Here is a 27,342-nt window from a genome sequence, read left to right as displayed (position 1 = left end):
TTAGTGACTCAGCAGCTAAGCTTTACAGACAATTCATATTTTTGGTCTTTTGCATATGGTTTACTCTAATGAGTATTCAAAAAGTTCAGAAAAAATACTAACAACTGACATTAAAACTACTTTAAAAGAAGTGACAAGTCTCTCCTCCTTTTCAATCTTTCAGCTTGCTATACGAGTCTAAAAAGTTCTTATTAAGGAATTCCTTAAAAATTCTAAATTTATATTGACTTGAAAAAGCAAAGAGGGATGTCTCTCCCAATCTAAGTAACAAAACTACAGCCTCCAATTCTAGATAAGACTTACCAGGCAGGCTCTCAGCTCTGTAAACTGGACGGCTCACTCCACTGTGATTTTCTGCAGTAACCAGCACAAAGTACACTACCCCCGGCTCTGAAATATATGGTTTGTATCAAGCCACCATTTCAAATCTCCAAGAATGACACAGTCTGATTCACTTACTGTCTTCCTTATACAAGTTATAACCAAAAATAAAAATCTGAATTAAGTGACAAGTCTAACAATAGCTTTCTCTTTTCCTTTATTAAAATCCCTAACATTCATCTCATGCAACTGAAACATACCCGACCCAAAAAACACAAACTTTATTTAGCACAAAGTACATGGCATGTGTAACAAACATGGATTCATAAGCAGCCAACAAAAAGAGCTTCTAAGGTTTTTAATCTGAAATCAATATAGGAAATAGGAACATACTATCTGCTAAATAGACGTTTGTATATACAGTGTCAGTAACTAAAAATAATATTTCCTCATAGAAGCTCCAAATGGAAATCTCCAGAAAATAAGAAATGTTAATGTAACAAAATTTAGCACATGGGAAGATCTTCATCGCAATACATAAAGCTTCATAAAATTTTCTCCTTTTCACAAAAAAATGTTCCTCTTACTATGTCTGTAGGTTATTATTGACCATTTCAACAAAAAGCTAGAAAAAGTACTTCCTGGGATCTTGGAAATGCTAATCTGGAAATATTCAGGCTTCATTTTTTAAGTTTTGTCTAGGGGTCAAGGTCAAATGGCAGAGGTCTCATTGGCTGAGCTCCTGAAGTCGCTGGGATGCAAAAGGAAACCAACACACCATGTTACAAAGGGCACGCACTCTAAACTGGTAGCTAAGAAAGTGGAACCCCAGTCATGCTGGTTTTCCTCATAGTGAATTATTATCTCATGACAGGTAAGTGGAGGGGCCAACTCCTTGAAGACATAAAAGTTTGTGGGCATTTCAGGGGACAAAGCGTTGGAGAAGTGTAAGAGTTAGTTCTGTCAAAGGTAATAATGGTAATTACATTTCTCAAAGAGAGGAGCGGTCCTTTAACAAAACTTCACTCAGTTCTCAAGCCAGAGGCCCAGGAACAGCCATCTGGGATGCCTGCTGTGCTCAAGATGGGGGTGACATCTGTCTGACTATGGGAGAGCCTGGTGGCATTTAGGGTTTGGCACGACCTGCCGGACTAACTGGGAAATGCTGGAGGTTCTGATAGAATGCAGAATCAGGCTTTGCCAGGCACGGTCTCTCTTCATTCTGAGCTTATTTGTACTTCAAAGAAATGTAATCCACATGTCTCTGAATCCCCTACAGCTAACTCATCAAAAAGTTACTTGAGAGACACTATTTCCTTTTTAGTAAGTTCTACAGCTGTCTTTTCACATGTTTTTCTTCTCTGCAGCAATCCTAACAACCCAAGGTTTGAGCAAGCAATACAATCCTGCTCATGCCTTCAGTCTGATGGAATCTCTCACAGTCAGACTTTGGGGGGCCATCGTGATGTGGAAGAGATTTGGGGAAATGTGCATTTAGCTGAAGCCACGAGGAAGGGAATCTGACCTTTATCTCCCTTTTATACACTTTCTGCTCCATTGCCCTGAAAGCGTAATGTTACAATACAGGAGGTGGAGAAGGAGCAAGTGTGTAGGCTATGGCCAGGGGACCAACACTGAGGAGCATGATGCTGACATGGCATGGGGGAGACCTAGTTTTCTATATGCTGACTTGTTCCTTCCTTATGATCCATCTTAAAGTTGGACCTCGACCTGATGGTCAAATCGATGGCATTTCAAGCTACTAGAATCAAAAAGTAGAAGACAGATCCAGAGGAGGCAGCTCAAAGCCTTAGCCCCAAACCACCTACATCTGCACTTATGAGTCAATACATATGGAAGCAAGATTTGAAACATTCCAAACTTCCAGAATCAAATTAAAATCACATTTAAATGGGGAGAAATGTTACATCTTCAGCTAGATGTGGCTTAGCGTGACATATTACACACAGTTCTACAGGAACATATTACTTGAGTAATCCCAAATGATAAAGTGGTTTATAAATTAGAAGTCTCTAGATTAAGCTACTAAATTGTGTAGTAGTCAAGTTTCTATGAGACATAAAAGGATCAATATATTTTCCAAATGCACATTCAGAAGCTAAAAATTGTTTGCAACATCTATTTGGAGAAAGGAATACTTGAGTTCAGAGGCAGCGGGTGGGGAAGCCCAGGGGCAAGATGCAGCAGCTTCGGGACTAGAGCCTCAGAACTCGGCCACCCGTTCCCAAAGAACCGCGACGTACTTTGAGCCCAGCCATATTTTGTCTCACAAATAGTCATTCTGAGAACGTAACTGGGAATGCTCATGCACAGTTAACGCTGACTGGGAACAAGGTCATAGTGCCACTTACCCACATCCTCAATAAGGAAGGAGTATGTCTCCGCATTCACCTTGACGTACTTAAGACTTTTCAGTGACTTCCCATAGGCAATGTTGTAATGCTCCACGGGTCTACTGGTAGCATCTTTGGGTGGGTCCCATGTGACTTTCAGGCCCATTTTAGTGGACAGCAGTTTCACGTGCCTGGGCTTCAGTGGGTGGTCAACTATGCAAACAGCGCAACTATCAACGTGTGGTAATGGCAGATTGGGAAAATGATTTTTTTAATGTTCTCTGATACTGTTAGCAGAAAAGTAAATGACATTTCATCTGTCTGATCCTAAAGACTTTTGTACAGTCATGTTTGCCATCGTTACAGTGTGACAGCAAAACAAATACACCAAACCCACAAGCTTTTGTGTGCTTTGGATAACTATGGGTGGTGAATTTAAACCAAAAGCGAAACAAATCAAAATAAACTCTAGGCATTTTCTAGACTGATTACATTGCCTTGCTAGTGCAAGTAAAACAAATTAGTAATTTGACATATGCTCCAGAGGCATTCATATATCAAATAAGTTCTTATTTTGTATGATACAGTTGGAGAATCTTTAAAACACTTCCAAGAAGCATAACACAAAACGATCATGATTAGGAAGAACATCCATTATATTCAAAGTGAGATAAAAGACACATTCATTTCCACAAAGAAAACAAACCAAGACCGTCAACAGCTTCAAAGGGAGGTAAAACTCTAGTTTTAGCAGCATATGCCTAACTTAAATGTTTCCATATTTTGTTCCAGAAGAAAAACAAGTTATTAAGAATACCAATTACATTTTTAACTTAAATTATGAGGTTCCAAAAAGATTTTTGATTTTCAAAATTACCAAAATAAAACATAACATTTTGTCAGACAAAACCTCTCAGCTCACTATATCTGATATTGTAACGCAACACAATGTAAATATATGCTACATATTCCAACAGTCAAATAAATTGTGGGCAAACTTGGATCTAAAACCTACTATTTGATGATGCAAGGCACTCTCAGGAAAGAAAAAAGTAACCTTAAAAAAACTTTACACTTAGTAATATTAAGAAAAATGCATTTGGAATCTCATGGTAGAAGAAAGGGAAAGAAGAGTGTTTCATGATGACACATACATTGGTTAGTATTTGATTTTAATATGCAATGAAAATTCTGAATGGAATAAATACAGATGATAGTGACATACACCATTCATCCTCCCCAAAATGTCCCACTGCCTCTGGAGGAAAATGTTTAGAAAAGGAGAAAACTCCTTCAAGAAATTCAAGAGAAAAAAAAAAAAGTATGAATTTGAGGATTTTCAAAGCATTAAAGAAAGAATGTCCATTTTGGAGACAAAAGCACGATGTTAGGCTATGGGCACCAACCCAAATCCACAAAGTATTCCCTCCCAACTCCAGATGTGAGGTTCCTGGAAACTCATGACTGGGAAATCACAGGTAAGGAACCTTATGCTCTCTGGGAAAATCTGAGTTTGGGAAACTCTAAAGACAGCACACCAATCACCTTCTGGGCATTTGAAAAGCAATAGTGGCTACTCTTCTATAATTTTCATTTACCCTTCCTTGCTTGCAAGGGGCTCCAAAGAGAGGAAAAAGTAAAGAAGGTCAAGGGGAAATGCTCTTGGTTGCCAAAATCTAATGAATGTCATTTCATCCATGTAACCATCAGAGTTGTGAGGTCTCCATAGCATGTTTGCCATTTCCACCACCCTCTACCTACCTTCCCCCACCGTTTTCCTCCCTGGGGGGCACTCCTGCCCCTTCCTACCTACAGTCACTTCATCTGCTGCTGGACATACTCCTTCTCTCTCTGGAAGGAAGGAATGAAATAAGGGAATGATGTGCTCTCTCAGGGACATTCGCCTTCTTACGACAAAACTTTAAACCAGAGGAGTGACTTTCTACTAATGGCATTTTAGACCTTAGAGAATTACTTAATGAGGATCATTCTTTGCCATAAAGGCCTTTTGGGGACTTTGTAATCATACCTTAGAGGCAACATTACAGTTCACCTCATTATACGATCAGTCCTGAATTTAAGTTTCTCAGTCCACCACCCCCACCTCCTCCTACCCACCTCCCAACATACACACACTGGGCCAGTTAAACAGAATACTTGACTTGATTTAGAAGATACTTTCATTTCCAGGATTCCCATCCACTTTGATATTTAAAATCAATGTCATTATTGGTTGCTTCATGCCTTACTCATCCATGCCTACCTCAGAGAGAAGTGGACAAAAAGAACAGGGCGGGGGGGGGGCTGGAGGAAAAGCCACCTTTATTGTTGGTCATTCCAGCTCCACTCCTTGCCCTGATGCCTCATCTCTGAGTGAAGTCACCAAACCAGCATCCAACTAAGGAACGATCATTCAGGCAGCAGCAAAGCTATGAGCATGATCTTAGATTACTTGTCAGAAAACCAGAAACCTAACAATGTGTTCTAGGCTGATCATCATTTGAAGGTCTCACGAGTGCAATCCTTAAATGTGAAACAAAGTCATAAGGGTGTCAACATGGTTTCAGGGAGTGTAGACTGCATTCTGGGAGTGTAGACTGCATTCTGTGAGTGTAGACTGCGTTCTGGTAGCATAAAGATGAAATATGATAAAGTGGTCCTCATTCATTTTTAAGTATTCCTAGAAACTTAGAACAGACCATCCTCTCTGCCAAAGCACATAACCTTTTGTAATAGTTTTCAGTATTTTCATCTAATGAAGGTGATACTGTCTACATTCTTTAATGCTATATATCCCATGCACAGCATTTCTAAAGACAAACCAAAACACCAGCACAACAGGAATTATATAGCCTAATAGAGGGAACACGGGGAGGTAACTTCACCAAGTTACATGTCAGATAGGGCCACAGCAAGCCTTTTTTCCATCTCCATGAGATGCAAATTGAGAAACTGAGCTTAAGCTTCAGCCTAAGGGATTTGGGGTTAAATAAGAAGAATTTCCTGTCTGTGTCCTTCCCCAGCTCCCCCATTTAAGGCTGTCTTTGAATGGAGACAGATGGTGAACTGCTCTAGATGGAAGAGGAAAGCCAGCAGGAGGCTGCTACAACTCAAACCATTTTATCTCACAGCAAAGTCATTTCCACAGTTCCTACCAGTAAACTATCCAGATTCAAAAATATTTTGCCAGGTATCAAGTGTCAAAATGATATTTTGGTGAGCTCTCAGATACCCAGCAATTACCAGGCTAGATGTTTCAGTGCCATGGCTCCCATGAGACATCTATTGGTGTGTTTGGAAATGGAAAATAAGGGCACAGTCAGCACCTAGAATCCATACTTTGGTCTAGCTCCAGACTCCAGGTTTTGATTTTTTTTTTTCGTAATAGACTATTTTTATAGCAATCTTTGCAGCAAAATTGAGTAGAAAGTAGACAGTTCACATACCTGACCTCCCCCCAACAGTTTTTCCTATGATTAACATCTTACATTAGTGTGTTACATTTGTTATAATTATGAACCAATATTGATACATTATTAACTAAATTTTACATTAGGGTTTCCTCTTTCCGTTGCACAGTTCTATGGGTTTTGCCAAACACATAGTGTCATATATTCACCATTACAGTAGCACACAAAACAGTTTCATGCCTAAAAATCCTCTGTGCTCCAACTACCCATCCATCTGTCTGTCCCTCCATCCTCAGATACCCACAGCTATTGGTGACACCAGTCACAACTGATGAAGCTGCTCAGACACCATACTACTGCATCTACATGGAACCAGAATCACCACACTCTTCCAACCAGCACATTTAGACCCATCTAGAGGAGAAAGACTGTCTGTGAAAACTACTCTATAAGCTTTGGAAGAGGCAGTTGTTCCACCAGTTGCACAGACATCAACACAGGGACACAAAAAGCGTGAAAAAGCAAGGAAATATGACATCACCAAAGGTACACAATAGCACTCCACTGAAAGGCCCCAAAGAAAAGGAAATCTACAAAATGCTGGAAAAGGAATTCAAATTAATGCTCTTAAGAAAATTCAGTGAGATACAAAAGAACACAAATAGACAATTCAACAAAATCATTAAAACAATTCATGACATAAAGGAGAAATCTAACAGAGATAGATATCATAAAGAAAAAGAACCAAACTCCAGGTCTTATCCAGGAGGGCCCTAGGACCACAGTTTGATTCAAGGGTCAAAGCATGGATTCACAACTACTCAAGGATGAATTCCAAGATTCCAACAGCTCAGCATGTCTGTTATTGGAGGGTATTTAGCATCCACAGACAGGGAAGATGAATGTCCTCTGGAAGTCTGAGTCTAGAGCTAAGTCCTCAGGGCCAGCCTGAGCAACATCCGCAGGGTTCATTCATAACAGTGACCTGCCCCTTCCTCACCTTCCCTATCTGACATCTCTCTTGACACCCAGTGCTGACCACACACTTGGTGCTCATTAAATGGCTGATTGGTTGCAGAAAAAGATGTCAGACTAATGAGGTCAACCCAGGGGTCTCCAAATCAAATGCTCACTAGAACCAGGAAGATCAAGCAAATGAGGACATGTTATGGAGAGTGTATATTCCATCTAAAGGTACAATTTAGTTTCAGGTACTTGTTGACAAAAAGAAATTTCAGGCCCTAAATTGTCAGATGTTTTGGTTTTTTTCTGAAAAGCTAGGAATCCTGATTTGGGGGTAAAAATCTCCCAATATTATATTAATTGATTAATTCCACTTTTAAAAAACACTGTGCGAAGAAACACACACACACACATCAGCTGGTCAGATTTGGTCCATTGGCAGCCAGTCAGTCACCTCCACCTTGACCCTCCCCAAAAACCAAAATCCTTTTAGAGCTGCTGATCCAGACAACCTTCCACTGTCCAGTTCCAATTCCAAGACTCCTTTGTGAATCTGGGTCCATGAGGAGTCTATGAATCAAGATAAATGCTAAAGTCTGGAGAAGCCCTGAGGGCATTAGATACAAATATGTCCAAGGAATCATATCCCACCTCCAGACCTCCCTCCTTCCCCTAAGAGACCCAAAGACTCTGAAAACACTGGTCTGGGATCCAAAAGTAAGGAGGACCCATGCCAGGATGGCTTCAGAGAGGGGAGTAGGGGATGCTACACAGGCTCTAAGTACTAGCAAAAATGCTGACTTCCACGTTTGTCTCTGCCTAACCATTCCAGCCTAATGTTCACTACTGCTCGCATACTAGTCCAAAGTGAGTCTCAAAGTGAACATGTTTCAAATGAAGTTCAATATCTAACTGCTCAAAATCTTGGTTCAGACATCACCACCCATCCAAGCACCCAAACGAGAGGCTCAGAGTTATTTTTAACTGTACAGGCACATCCACCATGAATGAACGAAAACAAATGCTTCCTCTAAAGAGAACTCTGTCCAGAGCTATTTCTCAGAATAAAAAGAAGGAAAGCTCAGAATCAGTTAACAGGTTGAGCCAATGGTAAAAGTAATGACACAATTCATGGAGAAATCATGCTTAGAAGACTGTGATTCAAAATAGTAACCGAATATTTCTAGATTCAAAGTGTTGCTTTTGTTTCTTTGTTTTGTTTCCATTTTTTTAAATGGCATAGAATTACTTCATTCAGTTCTCCAGGTACGTAAAAAGAGAAAGGAAGACAGATGGATGGGAGAAGTGAGAGGGAAAGGTTTCTGAGCACCACTAACCCAAGGAGAAACAAAGAAAGAACTGCCTTCCACTTGAATCTTTGAATCTGCTCTGTTACAGCTTTGAAGCTTACTTAGCCAGATATGCACATCACTGAAAGTGCTGACACACAGCATAGGCAGCATTTATTAAATAATAAATAAATAGTGAATACTTCAAGTTTGATTTACAGTCAATCTAACCATCTAGAAACAAAAGAGCAGCTGATAAACATGTTTGCATTTTTAATTTCTGTGATTGCACTGAAAGAGCTACCTCTCGCATACTCATTATAAAGAAGCTAAAGCTCAAAGGTGATGTAGGAAAATCCACTAACAAAATGTTGAGCAGGTAGAAGGAAATATTTTCTGAGGCAATTGCTGATGTAATAGTTGTAAGAAAACTGCTATTTCTTCTTCGATTTTTCTGTCAAGTATGTACTGAAAAAAATTACTCAAGTAACTAAAAATCAGTGTGATTTGAACTGAAAATCAAGTCTGAAAAAGCAGATTTGAGTGACTCTTTGGATCTCAAAACTCCTGGTCATACTCTCAGAAATCAAAATATCAGGTTCATTCCTGATGAAGCTGGATTAGAGGATACGGCTCTAATGTGCGAGCCCCACTGGGCTTCATGCTTTGTCTACCCTCTCCAGCCCTGGGTCACAGAGTGTCGGGACACTGTGCCTTCAGAGCAGACCATCCCACATGGCAGTCTCCTGGGTGGTGATAGAGAGGAACAGGCCTGGCCTCAACCTGGAGAGCTCACACATGGAAACCCGAGAGCAGCAAGCAAGGACCATCACAGGAAGGCAGACCCCAAGAGGACACACACGTGCCGGTTGCTTCTAACCCATCAATGCCACTGGGCAGAGACAGCAGGCCCACGGAGGCTGGACATTCCCCACTACCCCTAAGACACAGCTTGCCCCGTGGGCAGGAGAGAGGCCAGAAGAGTCACTCTCACGATGGCTCCTTGGTAAAACATGAGGAGAGGAAAATGGAAGTCTCTGTAACATCCCTTAACATCCCCTGCTGGTTGTCGCTGGCCCCAATGGGCATGACAATCAACCTGTGGTCAAGCTATGGCTGCCCCTCAGGGTGGGGATCAGGACGACACTGGCCACCTTCGGGAGACTCCCCATGCATTCATTAGTGTCCTATCTTGTATCTTCCTGGGGTTTTAGGTGGGGATACCCCCCAACCCCAGAAGGCTCTGAAATGAGCAAGGCTCATTCTTTAGCCAACTCCAAAGCCAGGTTGACCTCTAGGCTGCAAATCCATTCCCAGCCTGCCCTATTCCAATCCCAAATTTGCCAAGTTTATATGGTCCAAAAGAGCCCATCAGAGTTTAAGCAGTGAGGTGACATAACAGCATAAAAATATTCTCATAATACAATACCACGATATAAAAATGCCCCAAATGTAATATAATCCCTTCCATCACAAGATTCCCAGACAGAATTTAAAGTCCAAAAATGAAGCATTCTTTGTCTTATAGCTTGAATTGAAAGAAATTAAAGTCCAAATATCTCTCCTCTCTGGCTTCTTATTTTGTTTAGTCTCAACCAGAGGAGATTCATTCAAATGCCCAGATGGGGTCAGGGTTCCCTCAGCAACTGTATCCTCTGCCATCTTTCACTGAAATTGGTGCAGATTCTTCAGGACTCCCTGAGGTAAGAATAATTGAATCCAATGTCTCCCACTTGCCTAAATTCTTAGAGTCCCAAGACCCTAAAATCTCTATAAGGCAGCGGGTGACCACGTGACCCCAAACTGCCTGGAAGATTCCACTAGGACTATTCTAACTGGAGCGGACCAGCGATGCTGCCTCTGCTTTCTGGTCATGAGGCTGTAAAGGGAGAATGCTGGAACTGCTGGTGACCAGCGCTTGATGTCACAAGGAGAAGAGACGAGAGATGAAGAGTGAGTCTGAGTGATGTTTACAGCCCTGGTTCTAGGCATCCCAAAGGCCAGCTCAACCCTGCCCTCCCACGGTACACTCTGAGAGCCAGTGAATTCTGGAATTTCAATTAGTTCAAGTTGAGTTTTTGGCATTTGCAGTCAGACCCTGATGGACTAGGACATTATTAATCAAGATCTTCTATGAAAGTCAAAAATAACTTTTTGAAGCTACCCCGGCAGCCGCTGCGTTTGGTCACAAAAGCCTGCCAGTGTAGACACACCCAAAGAATCTAAGGCAAATGCCAACTGGTATGGCTGCCATTCCCAGCTGAGCACTCCAAGCAGCCCACCCAGCCCAGCACTGGAGGTTAAGGAGCCAAGAGGACAACCCCGATTATAAGGAAACCCTCCAAAAGAATGGGAAGGGCTTTTGAAATAGACTGGCCCCTTAAACCTCCTGCAATACTAAAATTGTTTCTTAAGTATACCAGAGATTGCTCTTTAATGCAACAAAACCTTCATGTTTATGTAAGTCTCCCTGCTTCATCTTAGTTTGAAATTCAAGTTTCACTTTCCACTGGAAACTGCCAAATACTTCCCAGACTCTGAAATGAAGAAAACACAAATCTCAGCATAACCACAAGTCTTTGACCAAAAATCCAATAGGTAAGCCAGAAAAGGTTAGGATGTACTAAAATTGCAGTATAGCTTGGGAGTAGGAATCAATGTGATAAATACAACTTTGAGATTAGGATTCAGAAAAATTTAGCTCTTATCCATATGATACCAGACAGCACAGGAACATTCAGAAACATCCAGATGGTTGACAACATGTGGGCAAAACACTGAAATGACTGACCGAATTTTAAATAATTTTTCAAGTGGATGTTGGGATTATATTTGCCAAATAATTATGAACTCCCCTTCTCCAGCCCCCTCCAAAGGAAAAACCTGAAAGTATAGGTTGTGCCATAAAACTGATAATAATAAAATTTACAGATGGTTGACTGAATTTTCCCCTGGGAGGCTGGTGCTGGGTAGACACAGTCTGGATGTTCAAATAATAGCCTGGCTCCTCTTCTGACATTTCTCAATATGCACAGGGCACATTAAAAGTGTTTCTCTACAGCTGACATTGGTTCTTTGAGGATAATTGTGTAAAAAAATAAAATCAAACTCTAGGTCTTCAGAATCTCAATTTATAAAACACTCCAGGGAGCGGAAAGAGCTTAATATACAAAACCTCTGACCCCACCATGGGGAAGCCATACAGTGCTGTGGTCAGGTTGGAGAGAAGCATCCACGCAGATGTACCAGGTCCCACAGGAGACCAAGTACAGCCCACGGAAACAGCCCCTGGCTCTGCAGGCGGAATCCCTGGTTCACATTCCTCAGAACCCAATCGGTTCACCCATATAACACTGACTCACCCCTGGGTGCCACCCCCAGGCCCACCAGTGCCCATTGTACCTACCCGAGAGCTGGAGACTCAGAACCCCAGGCTGCTCTGGATGGTGGCGCCGCCGCCCTGGGACTGGTGACCTGAGCAGCCAGCAGGGCCACCCAGCTCACCTTGCCATCGCCTCAGCTAACCCTCAATTCCCCAGCTGTCCCTGGCCCCTCTGGCAGTTTCCAGCATTTTGATAACAACGAAGCATCATTTTATTGGGACTAAAAGGCCGAATTCACTCACACGCACACATACATGCCAGCGTGCTTACAAGGTCACTTGATGAATGCAATTTTGAACCTCATATTTTCTTTGCCAGCTCAAAGCAGCCAAATGGCGGAACCATCCACATCCCCAAATGGGAGCCACTTGTTGATCTTTAAAAAGAGTATGTCAGAGTCCTCTTCCTCTCTCCAGACTGTCAGCATCGCCCGTGTCTGTGCAAGTATCTTCCTCCTTTGTCAAGCATTGAATGGCCACGGGTCAAGCAAAGAGGCAATGCTCACTCTTGGGCTTCAGTAAACTGCATCCAGACCCCTGCATCACCTAGTGTGACACACAAGCTGGTCACACACGAGGCCACAGGCACTGTGCCACACTGCGTGGCACCTCTTTCTCATCCTCCTCCCCTCTCCGAAGGAGGTGGCCCCCAACCTCCGCTCGAAGCCACCTGCCTTCCCCAGTGACGCTGGCAAACAAAGCTTTTTCTGCAGATACACTCTCAAGGGTTAATGGCTCTTTATGGGCAAAGTTTGCCTAGAAAGTTCTAGATTCTGGGTTGTTTATGTGTTTTGGGGGGAAATTGGAGTGAAGAGAAAGAATACCCATTAATATAGTTGACCTCACCTTATTCCCTTTCATTATCTTTCTAGTTACTCCTTCCCTCCCTCCCCATACCTCTATAACTTATATCTACAAAGCAGAAAAACACAAAAATGAAACAATTAAATGAAGCATCATGGAATTGTTTCAAAATAAACAGCAAGGGGCAAAACTAAAATCAAATTCTCCAGCCAAAAGGGACTGGCTGTAGTTTGCCCAGATGATATTCAAAATAAATCTGCCTTCTCCCTCAGGATGTTTTCTGAGCCATTTTAAGCTGAATTTTTATTAGTTCCATTCAAGTCAAGTTTCTCAACTAATTTATAACAGTTTAGCAGCCTGCATCAAATTCAGAGACCACCATGGTAGACACTGTGGATTGGTTACCCAAAACCCATTCCCAACTCCTTCTCTCCCCCTTGCCAGCAGGGGCTGGAATACTAAACATTCACACAGTCACAACTCTTCAGCTTCCCTTGCAGCTAGGACAGCCACATGATCAATTCCAACCAATGACATGTACAAGGAAGTTACTGCTGCCAGTTCCAAAAGCATTTTAAAGGGCTCAGGCTCAGCTGTTACGTGCTTTAGGCTTTCTGTATCTTCCTCCTTTCCCCGCCCCACCCCCACCCCCACCCTGGGATGTCAACATGACATCTGGAGATGCAGCAGCCCTCTTAAAATATGAAGTGACAAGCCTGAGAATGATGACATGGCCAGGGATGACAGAGTAGAAAATGGAGTGATCCTGGGTCCCTGGTATCCTTGTTAACCCCCTGGGCCAATCCTGATCTCTCTGCTCCCATGTTTATTGGTGATTGAGATAATTCCCTTACTCATTCAGCCACTGTTAATCAGATATTGTGTTATCAGCAGCTCAGTCCATTATTACCTAACATTGTCACTTCTGGAACCATAAAATCAAGTAATTTTCCCTCTGGGTTTCTAGATGAGAGCTGCTTTAACTTCAATTTCTTTCTGTTTGTTGTTTTTAAGAGATCCACTCTGGGAATTTAATTTTGACAATGTCAATGCTTTATTGTCAGCATGCACTGACTTGAGTAAGTACATCTGTCCAGAAAATGATGTAGCCAGAAATGAGAGTGAACTTAACCAAAAGACCTGGCAGAATTTGATCATTAGGATTTGAGGCTTAAGCTCTTGGCCATTTTATTCAAGAACCAATATAAGCAAAAGCTACTGTTCCAGAGAAAAAACAAGATTTTTCTCATGTAAACCACAGCTTTCCAGAATGGCTTAGGAAAACGGAATTGGAGGGACTCCATAAATATATTATTTATAACAACAATGGGAAAACAAGGATCCTAAGAAGCAAATGTCTATGGTTGAAAAGAACATACAGGACTCACGCCTACTGTTGACAGACATCAGAGACCCAACCAGAGACCAGTACTTTCCAGGCTTTTGTGGGATCTTTTGCACATTCTTCAAATTCAATTCATAACCAAGAAATAGTTTCTTAGAGAATTACCATTGTTTGCTGGTCCAGCTTAAACTCAGCCTACTATAAACTGTTTGACATGCCAACCAAAAAAAAAAAAAAAACTCCCTGAAAGTTCATTCCTTTTTCCAAAATGTGAAAGTCATTGTCTAACTATGTTAAACACTTGAGCATTACTGCCCCCAAAATCATCTTACTCAGAAAGCTGCCTGAAAAATGCCCTTAGAAGAGAGGCCAAGAAAATGCTGTAGAGAAGTAGGTATGAAACAGAGTGAATGAGACAGACAAGACCAGAAGCCAACTGCCACGTGGGCCCAATGGCAACCCAGGATGCTAATGAACCATTTTTTAAAATATTTCAAATACTTACTTAATGGTTATGAATAGGCATAGGCAAATAATCTATCACACCTAATGAGCAAGGAGTAGGTTTTGCAGTGTGTCCATTCATGATTTAAAATAATACACACACACACAGAGTAAGACAGAGAAAGAAATAAAGGATAAGAAAGGAAATGAACATCTGTTGAATACCTACTTAGTGCTAGCCATTTCATCCATTTATCCAACAGATATTTGTTGAGTACCTACTATGTGTCAGATTCTAAGCTAGCCACTGGGGAGATAAGAAGTGACTGAAAAGAGCTTTACATTATCATAACTACTCATTTGTTAAACCCTGTGCACAACACTTTGGTATCCCCATTTTTAAAAATGAGTAAACTAAGTTTTAGAGTGATTTGCCAAGGGCACACAGCTAGGAAGTGACAGTGGGCAAACCTAGACCTACGTGACACCATAGACCATGCTCTTCCTGCTATGCTTTGTTGCCTCTCAGCTGTAATTATAACCAAAAGCAATAAATGTAGGCTTGGAGAGAAGATCAGAACCAAAGATATAAAATTGAAAGCCATCCGTGGCAGCTGAATTCATGGAGATTCATGAGCTCATTGCACTGAACGAGATCTCGTGAATGCCAAGAAGACTCCATGTTGCCAAGTCCTTGACTCTTGGTCCTCAACTCCCTCTGCCTCCAGCAACAGCTAAGAGCTCCTTGTCCTGGAAGCATCTTGCCTCCTGTCTTCAAGGGAAGCCTCAGCACACAGTCTCCTGGCTTCCAGGACACAACACCCCCTGGTTTCTCCTCCGCATCACTAGCCACTCCCTCTTGGTGTCCCTTGCCAGAACTCTAAATGTTGGAGTGCTTCAAAGCCCAGCCTCTGGCCCTCTCCCTGGCTTCTGCCTTTTTTTTTCTAAGTTAGCACAACTGGTCCTACGACAGTAAATACCACCCATATGCTACTGGTTCCTGAATTCACAGCCCAGGCCCTGGCTTCTCCCTGGAGCTCCAGTGTGTCCAGGGGTCTGCTCGGCATCTCCAGTGGAACCCAAAGAACAGACGTCTGAGGCTTGACTGGAGGAGAAGGAGACATTTAAAGTCTGAAACAGTGTGGTACAGAGGAGAACCAGGAAACAAGTTGCATCATGGAAGACAGGAGAGGAGAGATTTTTCAGGCCAAAGGAAATGTCCATCAGTGTCAGTCATCTAAAGGCTGAGAACAGCTCATTTTCCTTGTCTTGTGATTAGATCGTCCACTCCCATTTGAGGCCGCCAAACAAACCAAATATGCCACTGAAGTTTCTCTCTGCAAATATCAAATTTAATTTTTATACAAATGGAGCTAACAGCTGCCCTACCTACCTCATAGGATTGACGCAAGAACAAAATATGAAAGAAAATCATAAAACACTCAACAAATGTGAGATATTTAATTAGTTCCTTTTCTACAAATGGAGCTAACAACTACCCGACCTACCTCACAGGATTGATGCAAGAAGAAAATGTGAAAGAAAATCATAAAGCACTCAACAAATGCGAGATAACATCAGTACTAGGAGGAAGAGCCACAGAACAGCTGACATCACCAAAAACCCCCAGAAAATGACCCGGCATGACTCCCAGTATCTTGGCTCTCAGCCTGCTCTCCCTCCTCACCCAGCACGGGTGGGTTTGTGCCCTCATTTTCCTCAGTCTTTGGAAATATACTTTGAATTAGAATTTTAAATTCTTGAGAATTGAAAGGAAACAATCTAGTTCAATTTCCCCTCTTCAATCTGCCTGTCAATTATGTATTCAAAATGGTCTTCAATACTTCCCTTGACTAGGTGGTGAGACTCAGTCAAATCCCAACATGTTTTGCCCACCTCCAGAGGTAAACATCTATGAACGTGCTATTCAATTCATCATAGAGTTCCTAAGCAAGGCACTGCCCTGGGAAGCCAAGTGAGTCAATTCAAAGATGTACAAGGTAATGGTCTTCCATCTACTGAGGAGAGCTCTGTACTGGCACATGGTAAGGGGTGTCAGACATAGTATGAACTGAGTGCTACTGACAATAAACACTATTGGGATCAAAAAGGGTGGAAAAAGGAAGTCTTCCCAGAGCTGGGATAATTGGAGGACAAAGCATGGCACTGGTGGCATTCAAGGAGGACCTTCACTAGAGATCGTCCCCATATGTGGGAGCCCTTGGCTTGAATTCCAAGAAGACTTTTAGTCAAGCCTTCACTGGGACTGTAACGAGCCTATCCTTTACCCTTCAGAATGCTCTGAATTGTTTCCTGTTATGAAAACTCATTACAATTGCAGAGCACCCATGGACCCCCAAGTCAAAACTCTCATGCTCTGCAGAAGGGATGAGCAATATGCCCAGACAAGGAGCTTTTGCCAAAAGCAGACCCTTGTCCTGGTTACCTGAAATGCAGCTCACAGTAAGTCTGCCTCCCCTGCCCAGCTGGGATGGCTTCTCCTGAGCTCCTCGGACACCATACCTGACCACTCCAGCCCTGTCCACACCGGCCACACCCTGTCCAGCCCTGGAAGTTCTGGCTTCAGTGAGACTTCATCTCCAGACAAACATGGTATCATCACAAATTAGGAGCTGTCACTGCACACCCTCCTCAGACTGTTTATTAAATGCTAACGAGCTCCATCCACAGCACTGGGGTGTAAGGGACCCACCTCCACACGTCTCCACTCTGTGTTCGCAGACTGTGTAAAAGTCAAAACAAATCATAACCATTGACTTCCTCTTTAATCCAAGTTACTTACCACCGCCCCCAACCCCACCAAACTCCTAAAATTCCTCACAAAGGCTTTTCTCTAGGAAATTGCACTGAATTCTGCCCACAGACCCAGCCCTGGCCCCGAAGCCAATGTACTCAACTGTTCAGGGCTCTTAATCTGAACTATAAATTCTACCAGACTGCCCACATGGGAATGCATGAGACTCACAGTACCCCGGAACCCTCTCCAAAGTTGCATTATGCACATATCAGTCATTTCACAAAACATGGAACAAAGACGATTCTTCAAATGAGACATGACTGAAGGGAAAGACAATAGCTACTAGCAGACTTTTGGTCTATCTTGTAATGAAGAAGTCTCCAAAGCCCAAAATAAGTAAGCAAATATAAAAGATGCCCCAAACACAAAGAACAGAAGCATCAACTGTCCCTTCTGGCCTAAGCCCAGCTCAGTCCCCACTTGGTTGCCCATAGACTTCCCACTGATCCAGTGACCTGTCGTGCTGCGGACACTCCTTCAACGGCCACCAACGCTTTGGACTAAGGTCAAATTCCAGGACCTCCCTGATCTGGCTGCTGCCCACCCTTCCAACCGCAAATGCCACCATTCCCCCATAGCGTCACCTTGCATGAGCCACCACCCAGAACACTCATGGCTCCTCAAACCTGTCACATGTGCCCCATGCCTTCACACACGCAGCATGGTCTGTTCCTCCACCCGAGATGTCCTTCCTTGCCTTCTTTCTCTAACTAATGCCTATGACTTCTTCAAAACCCAGCTCAAATATAGCTGTCCTTGACCTTGCAGGTGATTGACCCCCAAGGCACCTGTGCTACCTGTCCCAACACATATCACCTCTCTGTATCCCCCCCAACCCCTGCCCTGTCTGTGCATTCTCTGATATCAGGGACACATTATCTGACTTCTAGCCCTGTGTCTGACACATATGAACCCTTGCTGACTGACTGACTGACTGACTGACTGACTGGACATCCTGCAAGTAGAGACTCCCACAAAGTCAGAGCTGGAGGGGCCTCTAACAATATCTATGTCTGTCCCCTCATTTTGCAAATGAGAAAACTGCCCAAGGTCACATGGCACAAATTAGTGTCCGGATCAGAACTTAATAAACGAGATGAAGAGATGTGACAATAAAAAGCAAAGCCCAGCATTTAAATGACCCATTTCTTCTGGGAACTTCAAACACTGTTAGGATTAGTCTCACCGCCTCCATGAGAGGTAGGGATTTGTCAGCCCTGTAGATAGCTACTAACGTTTCTCAGCATCGTTCCATGACTTAAATGGTCTTGAATGTCTTAGAACAAGGTGCGACTTCTGGGAGCCTTCTGGTTAAAATACAGTCCTGATGGGTTCAAAGCTGTGATTTCCATAGGATGGAGCATTCACAGAGAGCCACTGCATTAAATCAGCAGTGAAGGGTTTAGGCACCAAGTTAGACACAGGGCACTGGCCTTGCAGAGCTGAAGGGCAAGTTTTAACAGGAGCCACCGAGTAGAGGCGGCTTCCCACAGTGGGGACCTTGCTTATATCCACATGCCAGAGCTGCTTAGTGACAGGAATAGGTTCACTGCAACTTCGTCTTGTTAAGCCCTACCCGTGCTCAACACATTTCTGTGTGTGACAGAATCATTTCTCAACTGCCAACAGCAATGCTATAACAGCAGACTCAGAAAGGCAACTGAGCAAATCAGGAATGTCCCTGCTGGCACTCACGCCCAGCCTGGAGAAGCAAGAGGCACACAGTGAACCCAGGCTCACTCAACACAGATGGCAGTCTGCAGGGACGGCGTAGGGGCTGGGTCCAGAAGATGGGGTGCAAACCCCAGAACTACCACGTACTTGATTACGGACTGTGGGAAAACCAGTTAAGCTCTCTGAACTCAGTTCCCACAGCAGTAAGATGTGATCAGCTTCACAAGGTAACTGATAACATTAAATGAAATAACATGCGGGGAAATGGTTAATGCCACCGCACTGCGAACTGCCAGTTACTATCAAAAGGAAATAAACACGTACACCTAAGAACTCCTCATAAAGATGGAAATAGAATTACATAGATTGCACTTGTATAGATTATGAAGATGCCGTAATTGAATAATTTCCTCCACATATAGGAGACCTCATTAGAAAAATGTGAGTATTGTCTTTAATCAACATCAACAGTCCTCAAATTATTTGGCTACTTTCAAGTGTAACACCGTTATAATTATAATAATTAGAATATATATTATATATTACATATAGTTATTATAGTTAGACTAATTTGCATTATTGTCCCTAATGCAGAAATAAACCTTGAGGACGAGACGTCACCCAGGCTCAGGAGGCGCCACCGCCCGCTGTCCCGCATTCCCGCCCCACTTGCGGCCGCGGTGGCTTGGCCAGGGCCTGCAGAGGCACCGGGGACACCCACAGCTCACGGGCTGCTGACCCCCGCTTTAGGTTAGGGTCACATTCCTTTCTCATCAATACTTAATTGAAAATTGCTACCGTGCAGCCACTTCGTCTCTTAAAGAGTGACTTGTCCTTCCCAGCTGAATATCTGAAGGAAGACGCATGAGCAGCACAATTGCAAAAAGGCAAACACTAAAGGAAAAACAAAGCAGACGACTGAACGTTTGCGCTGCCGTTCTTATCGCGACAAAGCCACAGCCAGAGCCACTTCCCCGCAGCTCACGCTGCAAGGCAGGGCCCCGGGAAGGCCGGGAGCGCCCCCTAAGGGCCACAGAGCGCAAGCGCGGCCGCCCGCCAAGGAGGACGCAGGTCTTTCAAAGAGTAACTTGCAAGAGGAAGGAAAAAAGGATGCTCGCTCACATGAATAACCAACACTTCTCTGACTCCAAATGCTCTAATGTGCGTCCACTAAAGTTGGCCAAAGATATGGATGAAACAATATCCATCACCGTCCCACAGCTACCCAGTTCTCCCCAAAGTCACCAAAGTTTTCAGTTTCTTATCACCACAACAGCAATATTCTACGCATTTACAAGTGAATATATACATATACATATTCTTTTCTCTCCATTACTTTCATACCTTTAAATATTCATCTCTATACTTTCTAACTGAAATAAAAGCTTTTGATGACAGAGGTTTAATTATAACCAAAGAATTCCCTAAGTTTCACAGGAAACAATGAAAAGAGGCCTGTTCCTTAATCAGCCAGGGGGGATGGGGCCTCTTCTGAAATGTGTGCTTCTAGGCTCCCCACCCCACCCTCACCCCTCGAAGTAGGCAGAATAATGATTCCCCAGAGATATCCTCGTCCCCAGAACCAAGGGATGCGGCACCCGTAGAAGCTGGAAAAGGCAGGGAAACAGATTCTCCCTCAGAGGCTCCAGAAGGAATGCAGCCCTTAATTTTAGCCCAGTAAGACCCATTTTGGACTTTGGATCTCTAGATCTATAAGATAATAAACTTGTATTGTTTTAAGCCACCAACTTGGTGGTAATTTGTTATAACAGCAATAGAAAACAAATACACCCTTCCACACTTTCCCCCCTCCCTCTCCTGTTTACAGGGACTGGGCCTCTATGACTTAAATACAGATATGCATGGTCTTGGTAGGACATATTGACAATGCTCTGGAACTGTCTGTTGATAACTTTCCAGGGACAGGAACTGTCCCTCTGCAATCCTATTACAAGCTCTAATTCCATCGTAATGAATTTCATGCTCAGCTAATGAATAAAACACATCTTCCTTCTGGTAGTCTCCAATGCACAAGATAGAAGGAAAGGGAGTGCTTACCACCTCCTCTCAAGGAGGACAGGAGTAGGAGGGAATCCCTACAGAGGTGGAGGCAGGCTGGGCCACAGGAAAGGTCCTAAGGGCTTTTAGAGATGGAAGGACTGTCCATTCACTTGGTCTATACCAGAGTGGAGACTGACCAGCCCAAGGCCACCAGTGGGTGAGGGACAGCACTGAGACTCAAACCCAGGCATCCTGAGTTTTAATCCACCTCCTTTTTATAGACCAGTAGCTCTCAAACTTTTTGTTTTGGTCTTCGGATTTCTTTCTACTCAAATTTGTGAGGATCTCACAGAGGTTATGTTTATGTGGGTTTTAACTATCCTTATCTACTGTACTAGAAACTAAAACTAAGGAGAATTTAAAAGACCTATTTATTAATTTATTAAATATTTATTGATTTATTAGAATAACAATAATAAACCATTATTCATAGACATAAAAACATTTTATGAAAAAATAATTAAGCTTTCCAAAACAAAAAGAAACCATGAGCAGAGCGGCGTTGTTTTTACATTTTCGCAAACCTCTTTAATGGAAGACAGCTGGATCTCTGATCTGCTTATGCATTCAATTTACTACAACATGTTTTGGTTGAAGAAAACCCATCTTCACCCAGATATGTAGCTGGAAAGTATTTTAATAGCCTTTTCAGATAATTTTGGAAAATCTTTGATACTACACCAAAACTCATCAAGTAGCAATTTCTTAAAGGTTAGTTGCAGTGTAAATCTGAAACCATATAAAGAATTTTCCACATTTTATTACGTTAAAATACCTTGGTCATTTGGTTTTATTGGTTCACTTGGTTTTGCAGATCATCTATATGTTGACATGTCTTATAACACAACATTTAAACACCAAATTCATATATATCACCATCAATCACATAATAAAAGTTTTTAAGTGCTGGGAAGCTTTCAAGCTTATGGTGGTGGGGACAACTTGCCACAATTTTATTTTTCACTTGAAAGATCAAATATTATCACTGGCAAGAAATACCAGCAATTATTTTACTAAAAGGAACAGGCTCTCTTTGTTCATTTTCAAGAAAATTTCTGCCAAATACCCAAGTCAGAATAACCATAGTTTGTCTATAGCCATTCTTTTTGGTAAATAAGGTGTCCCATGAAAAAGCAGCTAGTTCAACTCACAACTCAAACTATCACACAAGTGCTTTTCCTTGGGGTTACCATTGAACTTGGTTAGTCAGCAGAAGTCCTTCATGTGTCCTTCCTGTTTCTTTACACAAAATATTAAAAAGACATGCATTCAAGCATAGAGATTTGGTAAAATTAATAATTTTACCATGGCATCAAGGGCATTCTTCATTGAAACTGGTGTATCTTTTTTGGCATATCTCATTAGTTTAAGTTTCTAGTACAGTAGATAAGGGTAGATAAACACCTGAAAATATCAATGACTACTAGTGTATTATGGTGTCTCTACCTCGATTCATGGTCAGGCGCCAGCAGTTTTACCCAAAAAGCTTTTGCACCTTCAATGCAAATGTCAACATAGTGAAAAAGGTAAATAGCATCTTAGTATTACTTTGAAAATTGTTTTGACCTCAAGGATTCTCTGAAAGACTGTTTAAACTTATAAAAATAAAAATAAAAATCACCCCAACCAACTTAAGATAGCCACTGGACATGTGTGCATGCGTGCACATGCACGTATCAATATGTTTCAAGAAAAATGTATCATGTCAGACCGGCAAGTGCCAGCATAATTTTAATGTTTGCATCGTAGCCTATTGTAGGGATGCATGGGGGTGGGAGGAGCCACTGCTTGATTATCCTGATTCGTGTTTTAATTGACCCTAAGGTGAAGGGTTTATTTAGATATTCAATATGCCCTGCAAATCAGCTCTGCTTTAAGGAAAGTCCCTCTGGTGCTATAGCGGTCTGCCACTATTAATGCGGCTGAGTCATTTCCTTACAGATATTCCCGCCCCAGAGGTGTGGGGGAGGGAAGAGGATTTGCCCCAAGCAGCTTGCTTGGTCCAAGCATTAATTCAACCAAAGAGGGAGCAGGCTGCCCACAGCCTTGCCGTCGGACCCAGGACACAAGTCCAGAGCAGTGACTACAGGATGTCCATAACTTCTTCCACAGCGCGGGAGCAGGTTTCTGTGTCTCTTTCTCTCCTTCTATTGTTTAATATAAATGTAGCAGATATTCGTTTTGAAATGTGCTTGTTCTCCTTTGCCCATTTCTAGTCTGGTCATCATTTTACTGCAAATCCCACGTCAACACAGTAGAAAGAAATGCCAGCAAACGTTCAGGCTCCAACATTCCACAGCTCAGTGATTTACAGAGAAGGGAAAAGGCGGGGGGGGACATCGCGGGACATCTCAGGATTCCGGGAGCTCTTGCAAACACCCCTGACTTCAGACACTCAAATGTAAGCCATCGGGCAGGTGGCAGCGGAATTCAAAAGGAATAAAGCTGTAATCACCACAAAGCCAGTTTAGCACTGGTTCCAGTTTCAGATCGTTTTCTGAAACAAAAACCCTTTCAACACTCGGAAAAACAAAAGCCATGGACTGTAGGTGGAGAAGTTGGAAGACTTCTAAATAGTTTTATTCCTGTCAAGTACTGTACAAAATATTCGGTGCATGCTTTCCTAGAGATCACTAACACGGGTGAAAAGACCCTAGGGCTGGTACTGCCTTTTATGAAAAAGTACGAGAGTACTTGGCATAAACTAGAACCAGGCATTATTCATGCTACGTCTACCAAAAAGTCACAAAGCAACGTGACCCCCGACTTTTCTCCCCTTACCCTTATAAAGAGAGGAATATAAGCACTAAATAGTATCAAAAGGCAAGTAGCCTTCCGTGGAATATATGTATTTTTTAAAAACCAGCTGGGATTGAACAGTATGCACAAAAATGTCTACTTCTTGGATGACACAGATAGAAGCCACACCGTTTCAAGTGTGAAAATTCCTCCACGGGAAGGGGCAACAAGAGCCAGCCAATGCTTAGGGATGAGAAGCCCACCGCACACTGCGGGAAACGCGCAAAACACCAAGAGCGCGCCAGCCTTTTCGGAAAAGCATTGCTCCAAAGAAAGCAGCCGTGCGCCCGGCTTCAGCCTCAGCCCGCGGGGAAGGGTGAGCGTGTCCGGAACCGACTTTCCGACTTCCCTCTCCCTCCTCTCAAGACAAACAGAGTTGTCTTCTCCCAGCTCGGAAGTTCCCACCCGGGGCGCGCGGGGCTCGGAGAGAGCGCGGCTCCCCCCGGAGCGCAGCGCCCCCGACGGCCCGCGCAGCCCCAGCTTCCCCGCGCCCTTCTCCAGCAGTCCGCGCGTCCGCCTCCCTCTGGTCCTCCGAGTGCGCCCTCCGACAGCCACCCTGCCTCCAGGACAGCAGGATGCACCCCCACGCCCCGGGAAACTCTGGGCAAAGCAAGGATTATCCCCCGCAACGCCAAGAGTAGCTTTTGTCTTTTCCCCCCGTTTTCCTCTTTGCCTGAGTCCCCCCGAGGCAGCTGGAGTCCCCCGACCCCAGGCCTTCGGACCGCACAGTTAGAAGCCAGCGCGCTGCAGTCCCCGGGCGCCGACGGTGTCCCCGCGCCCGCGGGGTGGCCAAGGTCCCAGACCCCGAGAACCCAGACCCCGAGCGATGAGGACGCACAGGTTAGTGACACGACACGCAGCCTGCACAGAGCGGGGCGGCCGTCCCCGGAGCGACAGGCGGGGTGCACAGAGAGGCGGCGAGGAGGACGCCTCGAGCCGCGCCGCCGGGCCGGGCGCCGCGCGTACCTGGGGCCCCGGCCGAGGAGGCGACCGGGAGCAGCGCGGCCAGGAGCAGCAGCGCCGCCCAGGACAGCGGGCGCGGCGCGCGCGGGGGAGCCCCGGCCTCGGGGGCCATCGGGAGTGCGGGGAGCGCGGAGGCGCCGCGTCGGGTCCCCGCCGCCGTCCGTCTGGTCTGCGCGCTCTGCGCGGTGCTCGCCGCGCCCCGGCCCCGTGGCGATCGCTCCCGGCCGCGCGCCGCCGTCGCGCTCCGCCACTGAGGCCGCCCGCAGCCCGCCGCGCCTTTTAGCCGCTTCCGGGCGCCCCCTGCTGGCGATCGGGCGGCGGGGGCGGCGGGGACCGGGGGCCGCGACGCCAGGCGGGCGGGGCGCCTGTCTGAGGGAGCCCGACGCGCCCCGGAACCCGACTCTGTGGTTCTGAAAAGGCAGTGGTCGCTGTGCCAGGCGAAGTAGCCCGGGAAGTTCCTCTCCTTGTGTAACCTCTCCCACCTTCTGGCTAGGGAAATGGCCATCGCGTCCAGTCGCTGCCACGCCCAGGAATGCACCTTGTCCCCTCCAATAAGTACCTCTGGGTTCAACGTCGGGGTCCAGGGACCCTTCACCTGCGTCTGCACCTTGCAGCGGTCGCTGCGGCTCGCCACGTGCTCCACACGCACCCAGCGCCCGGGGGAGGTGTTTAAACGTCCGCTGACGCGGTGGCTCCGGCTGTCGTCTGTGGCGCGCACGGTGCTAGCTGGAACCGAAGCGGTCTCCAAGCAGGCCTCACGGGCCAGGGCAAGGACGCGGCCGACCCTGCTTCCTCCCACTGCTGTGACTTGGACACTGCCTTAGGGTCTCCCTGTTCTACGTTCCAGCCTGGTTTCGGTCAGCTCCCGACCCCGGGGGACCCGCTGCCCTGCACGCCGGCTGGGAGCGCCCCAGAGACGACAGTGCCGCGTGCGCTGGGGAGGCCTGTGTTCCGGGCGCCGCGTGCCGCTGTCCGGGACCCGTTTCCTCACAGATCTGATCTGGCGAAGTTCACAGCCCGAAGTTGAAGCAGCTCCCCATCGTGACAACCCAAAACAAACCAGATTTGTGCCATATGCTGGGGGCGGGCGGGGGTGTTAAATGAAGTGTAGATGGTGACAAATAGAAATACAGTATCTCTTTCCTGAAATGACACAACAAAAACAACACATCCGTGCGTTAAGCCCTGAATGGAGCCTCTTGCGTTACAGGAGCATCTGGGAAAGACATAAACCTGTTGCCTTCATTTTGGGAAAACTTTCTACTGGTTCCCAGTGAGGGTTCGATCATCATTCATCTTGCAAGCTCTGTGAGCTCCCAGAGCTCTTGCCGTTTGCAAACATTTTAATGTTTAAATATACACTTTCTTACATTACTCCCTAATGTTGCAATGTCTCCCCACATGCCATTTAATGGAGCTGTGGCTTTTGTTCACCCAGCAGCCTCCCAACCTGCCCTTCTTTTGAGAAGAGTAGCCCCCTCCCCCACTCCAGCCAAGTGACAGGCCCCCTCCCCACCCCCACTCCTTCCCAAGGCCTTCCCTGCCCTCCGCTGGTCCAGGGAGCTCCAGTGGCCCCAGCAGGGTCAGAGTCAGGACTTTTCTAGCTGCAGCTGGTGAAAGCCTTCTCTTCTTTCTCCAGTCACTCATGGATGTTGAAGAGCGGTAGCCACAGTAGACTACAACCTGACCTCCCAAAAGATGCTCATGTCCTAATCTCTGGAACCTGCATGTTACTTTGCATGGGGAAAAAAATATGATTAAATTAAGCATTCAGAGAAGGAGAGATTATCCTGGGTTATCCGGGTAGGCCCTAAATGCAATCTTGTATATACACATAAGAAGGGAGAGGGAGAGATTTGATACCCACTGAAGACAAGACTACATGATGATGGAGACAGACATGGGAGTGACGTGGCCACAAGCCAGGGGACACTGGCAGCTACTAGAAGCTGGAAGAGGCAGGGAACGATTCTCTCCTAGCGCCTGTGGGAGTGCACAGCCCTGCCAACACCTTGATATTCAGTCCAGTGGAACTAATTTCAGACTTCTAGCCTCCAAAACTGTGAGACAACAAATTTCTATTGTTTAAGTCGGCCGGTTTGTGGCAATTTGTTATAGCAGCCCCAGGAAACCAATGCAGTAGCCAAGGTGGGGCTGTGGCTCTGACTCCAGCCTCAAAGGACACCAGCCAGAGAGAACAAAGCCATACAGGGAAGGCAACCAAACAGGGAGAAGAAGAGTCATGCCGGTGTGGAAGTCCAGGGCTGCAGCTCCACCCCAGAGCTTCCCCAAGATCAGTTCTGGGAGACGGCCGTTCCCTTTTGCTAAGTGGGAGTGGGATTCCCATACCACGGAACTAGTGAGTCTTGGCTAGTACATTCCCTTGTCCTTCAAAAGATAGGAACCCAGATAAGACAGGATGATTCTCTGACTAATTGGATGTGGGGAGAAAGAACTGTCAATATACAATGTCACACTATTCTGACCCTGGTCATTCACTCTCCATTAGGACTTTTGTAATTCCAGGATTTCCACTGAGTTTCAATAAAATTGCCACATGGCATAACCTGTGGAAGCACGTATGCAAGCTCGTCAGTAGGTAGCTTCCTTCCTTCACTCACGAGATGCACATGCATTTATCTCCTGCCCCGGAACGTTACTTATTAGAGCAACTTTCTTCCATGGACATTTCAGAGCGAAGAACAAATGCAAAAT

General features: G+C 44.8%; 1 protein-coding gene across 1 annotated transcript in view; it reads right to left on the bottom strand.

Moving 5' to 3' along the window:
- FNDC1 (fibronectin type III domain containing 1) overlaps positions 1 to 24,855 on the bottom strand; it is an 87,722-nt gene extending 62,867 nt beyond the window's left edge. Inside the window, exons 1-3 of the mRNA XM_063097452.1 lie at positions 24,631 to 24,855; positions 2,694 to 2,888; positions 304 to 390 (exon numbers count right to left, since the gene is read on the bottom strand). Of these exons, the coding sequence (XP_062953522.1) occupies positions 304 to 390; positions 2,694 to 2,888; positions 24,631 to 24,739 (391 nt within the window). The 5' untranslated portion in view covers positions 24,740 to 24,855. The remainder of the gene's footprint in view (positions 1 to 303; positions 391 to 2,693; positions 2,889 to 24,630) is intronic.
- Between the last annotated feature and the right edge of the window lie 2,487 nt (positions 24,856 to 27,342).

Source organism: Cynocephalus volans, chromosome 5 (genome assembly GCF_027409185.1).
Source record: "Cynocephalus volans isolate mCynVol1 chromosome 5, mCynVol1.pri, whole genome shotgun sequence".
Classification (NCBI taxonomy): domain Eukaryota; kingdom Metazoa; phylum Chordata; class Mammalia; order Dermoptera; family Cynocephalidae; genus Cynocephalus; species Cynocephalus volans.
This window is presented reverse-complemented; position numbering and strand designations above follow the sequence as displayed.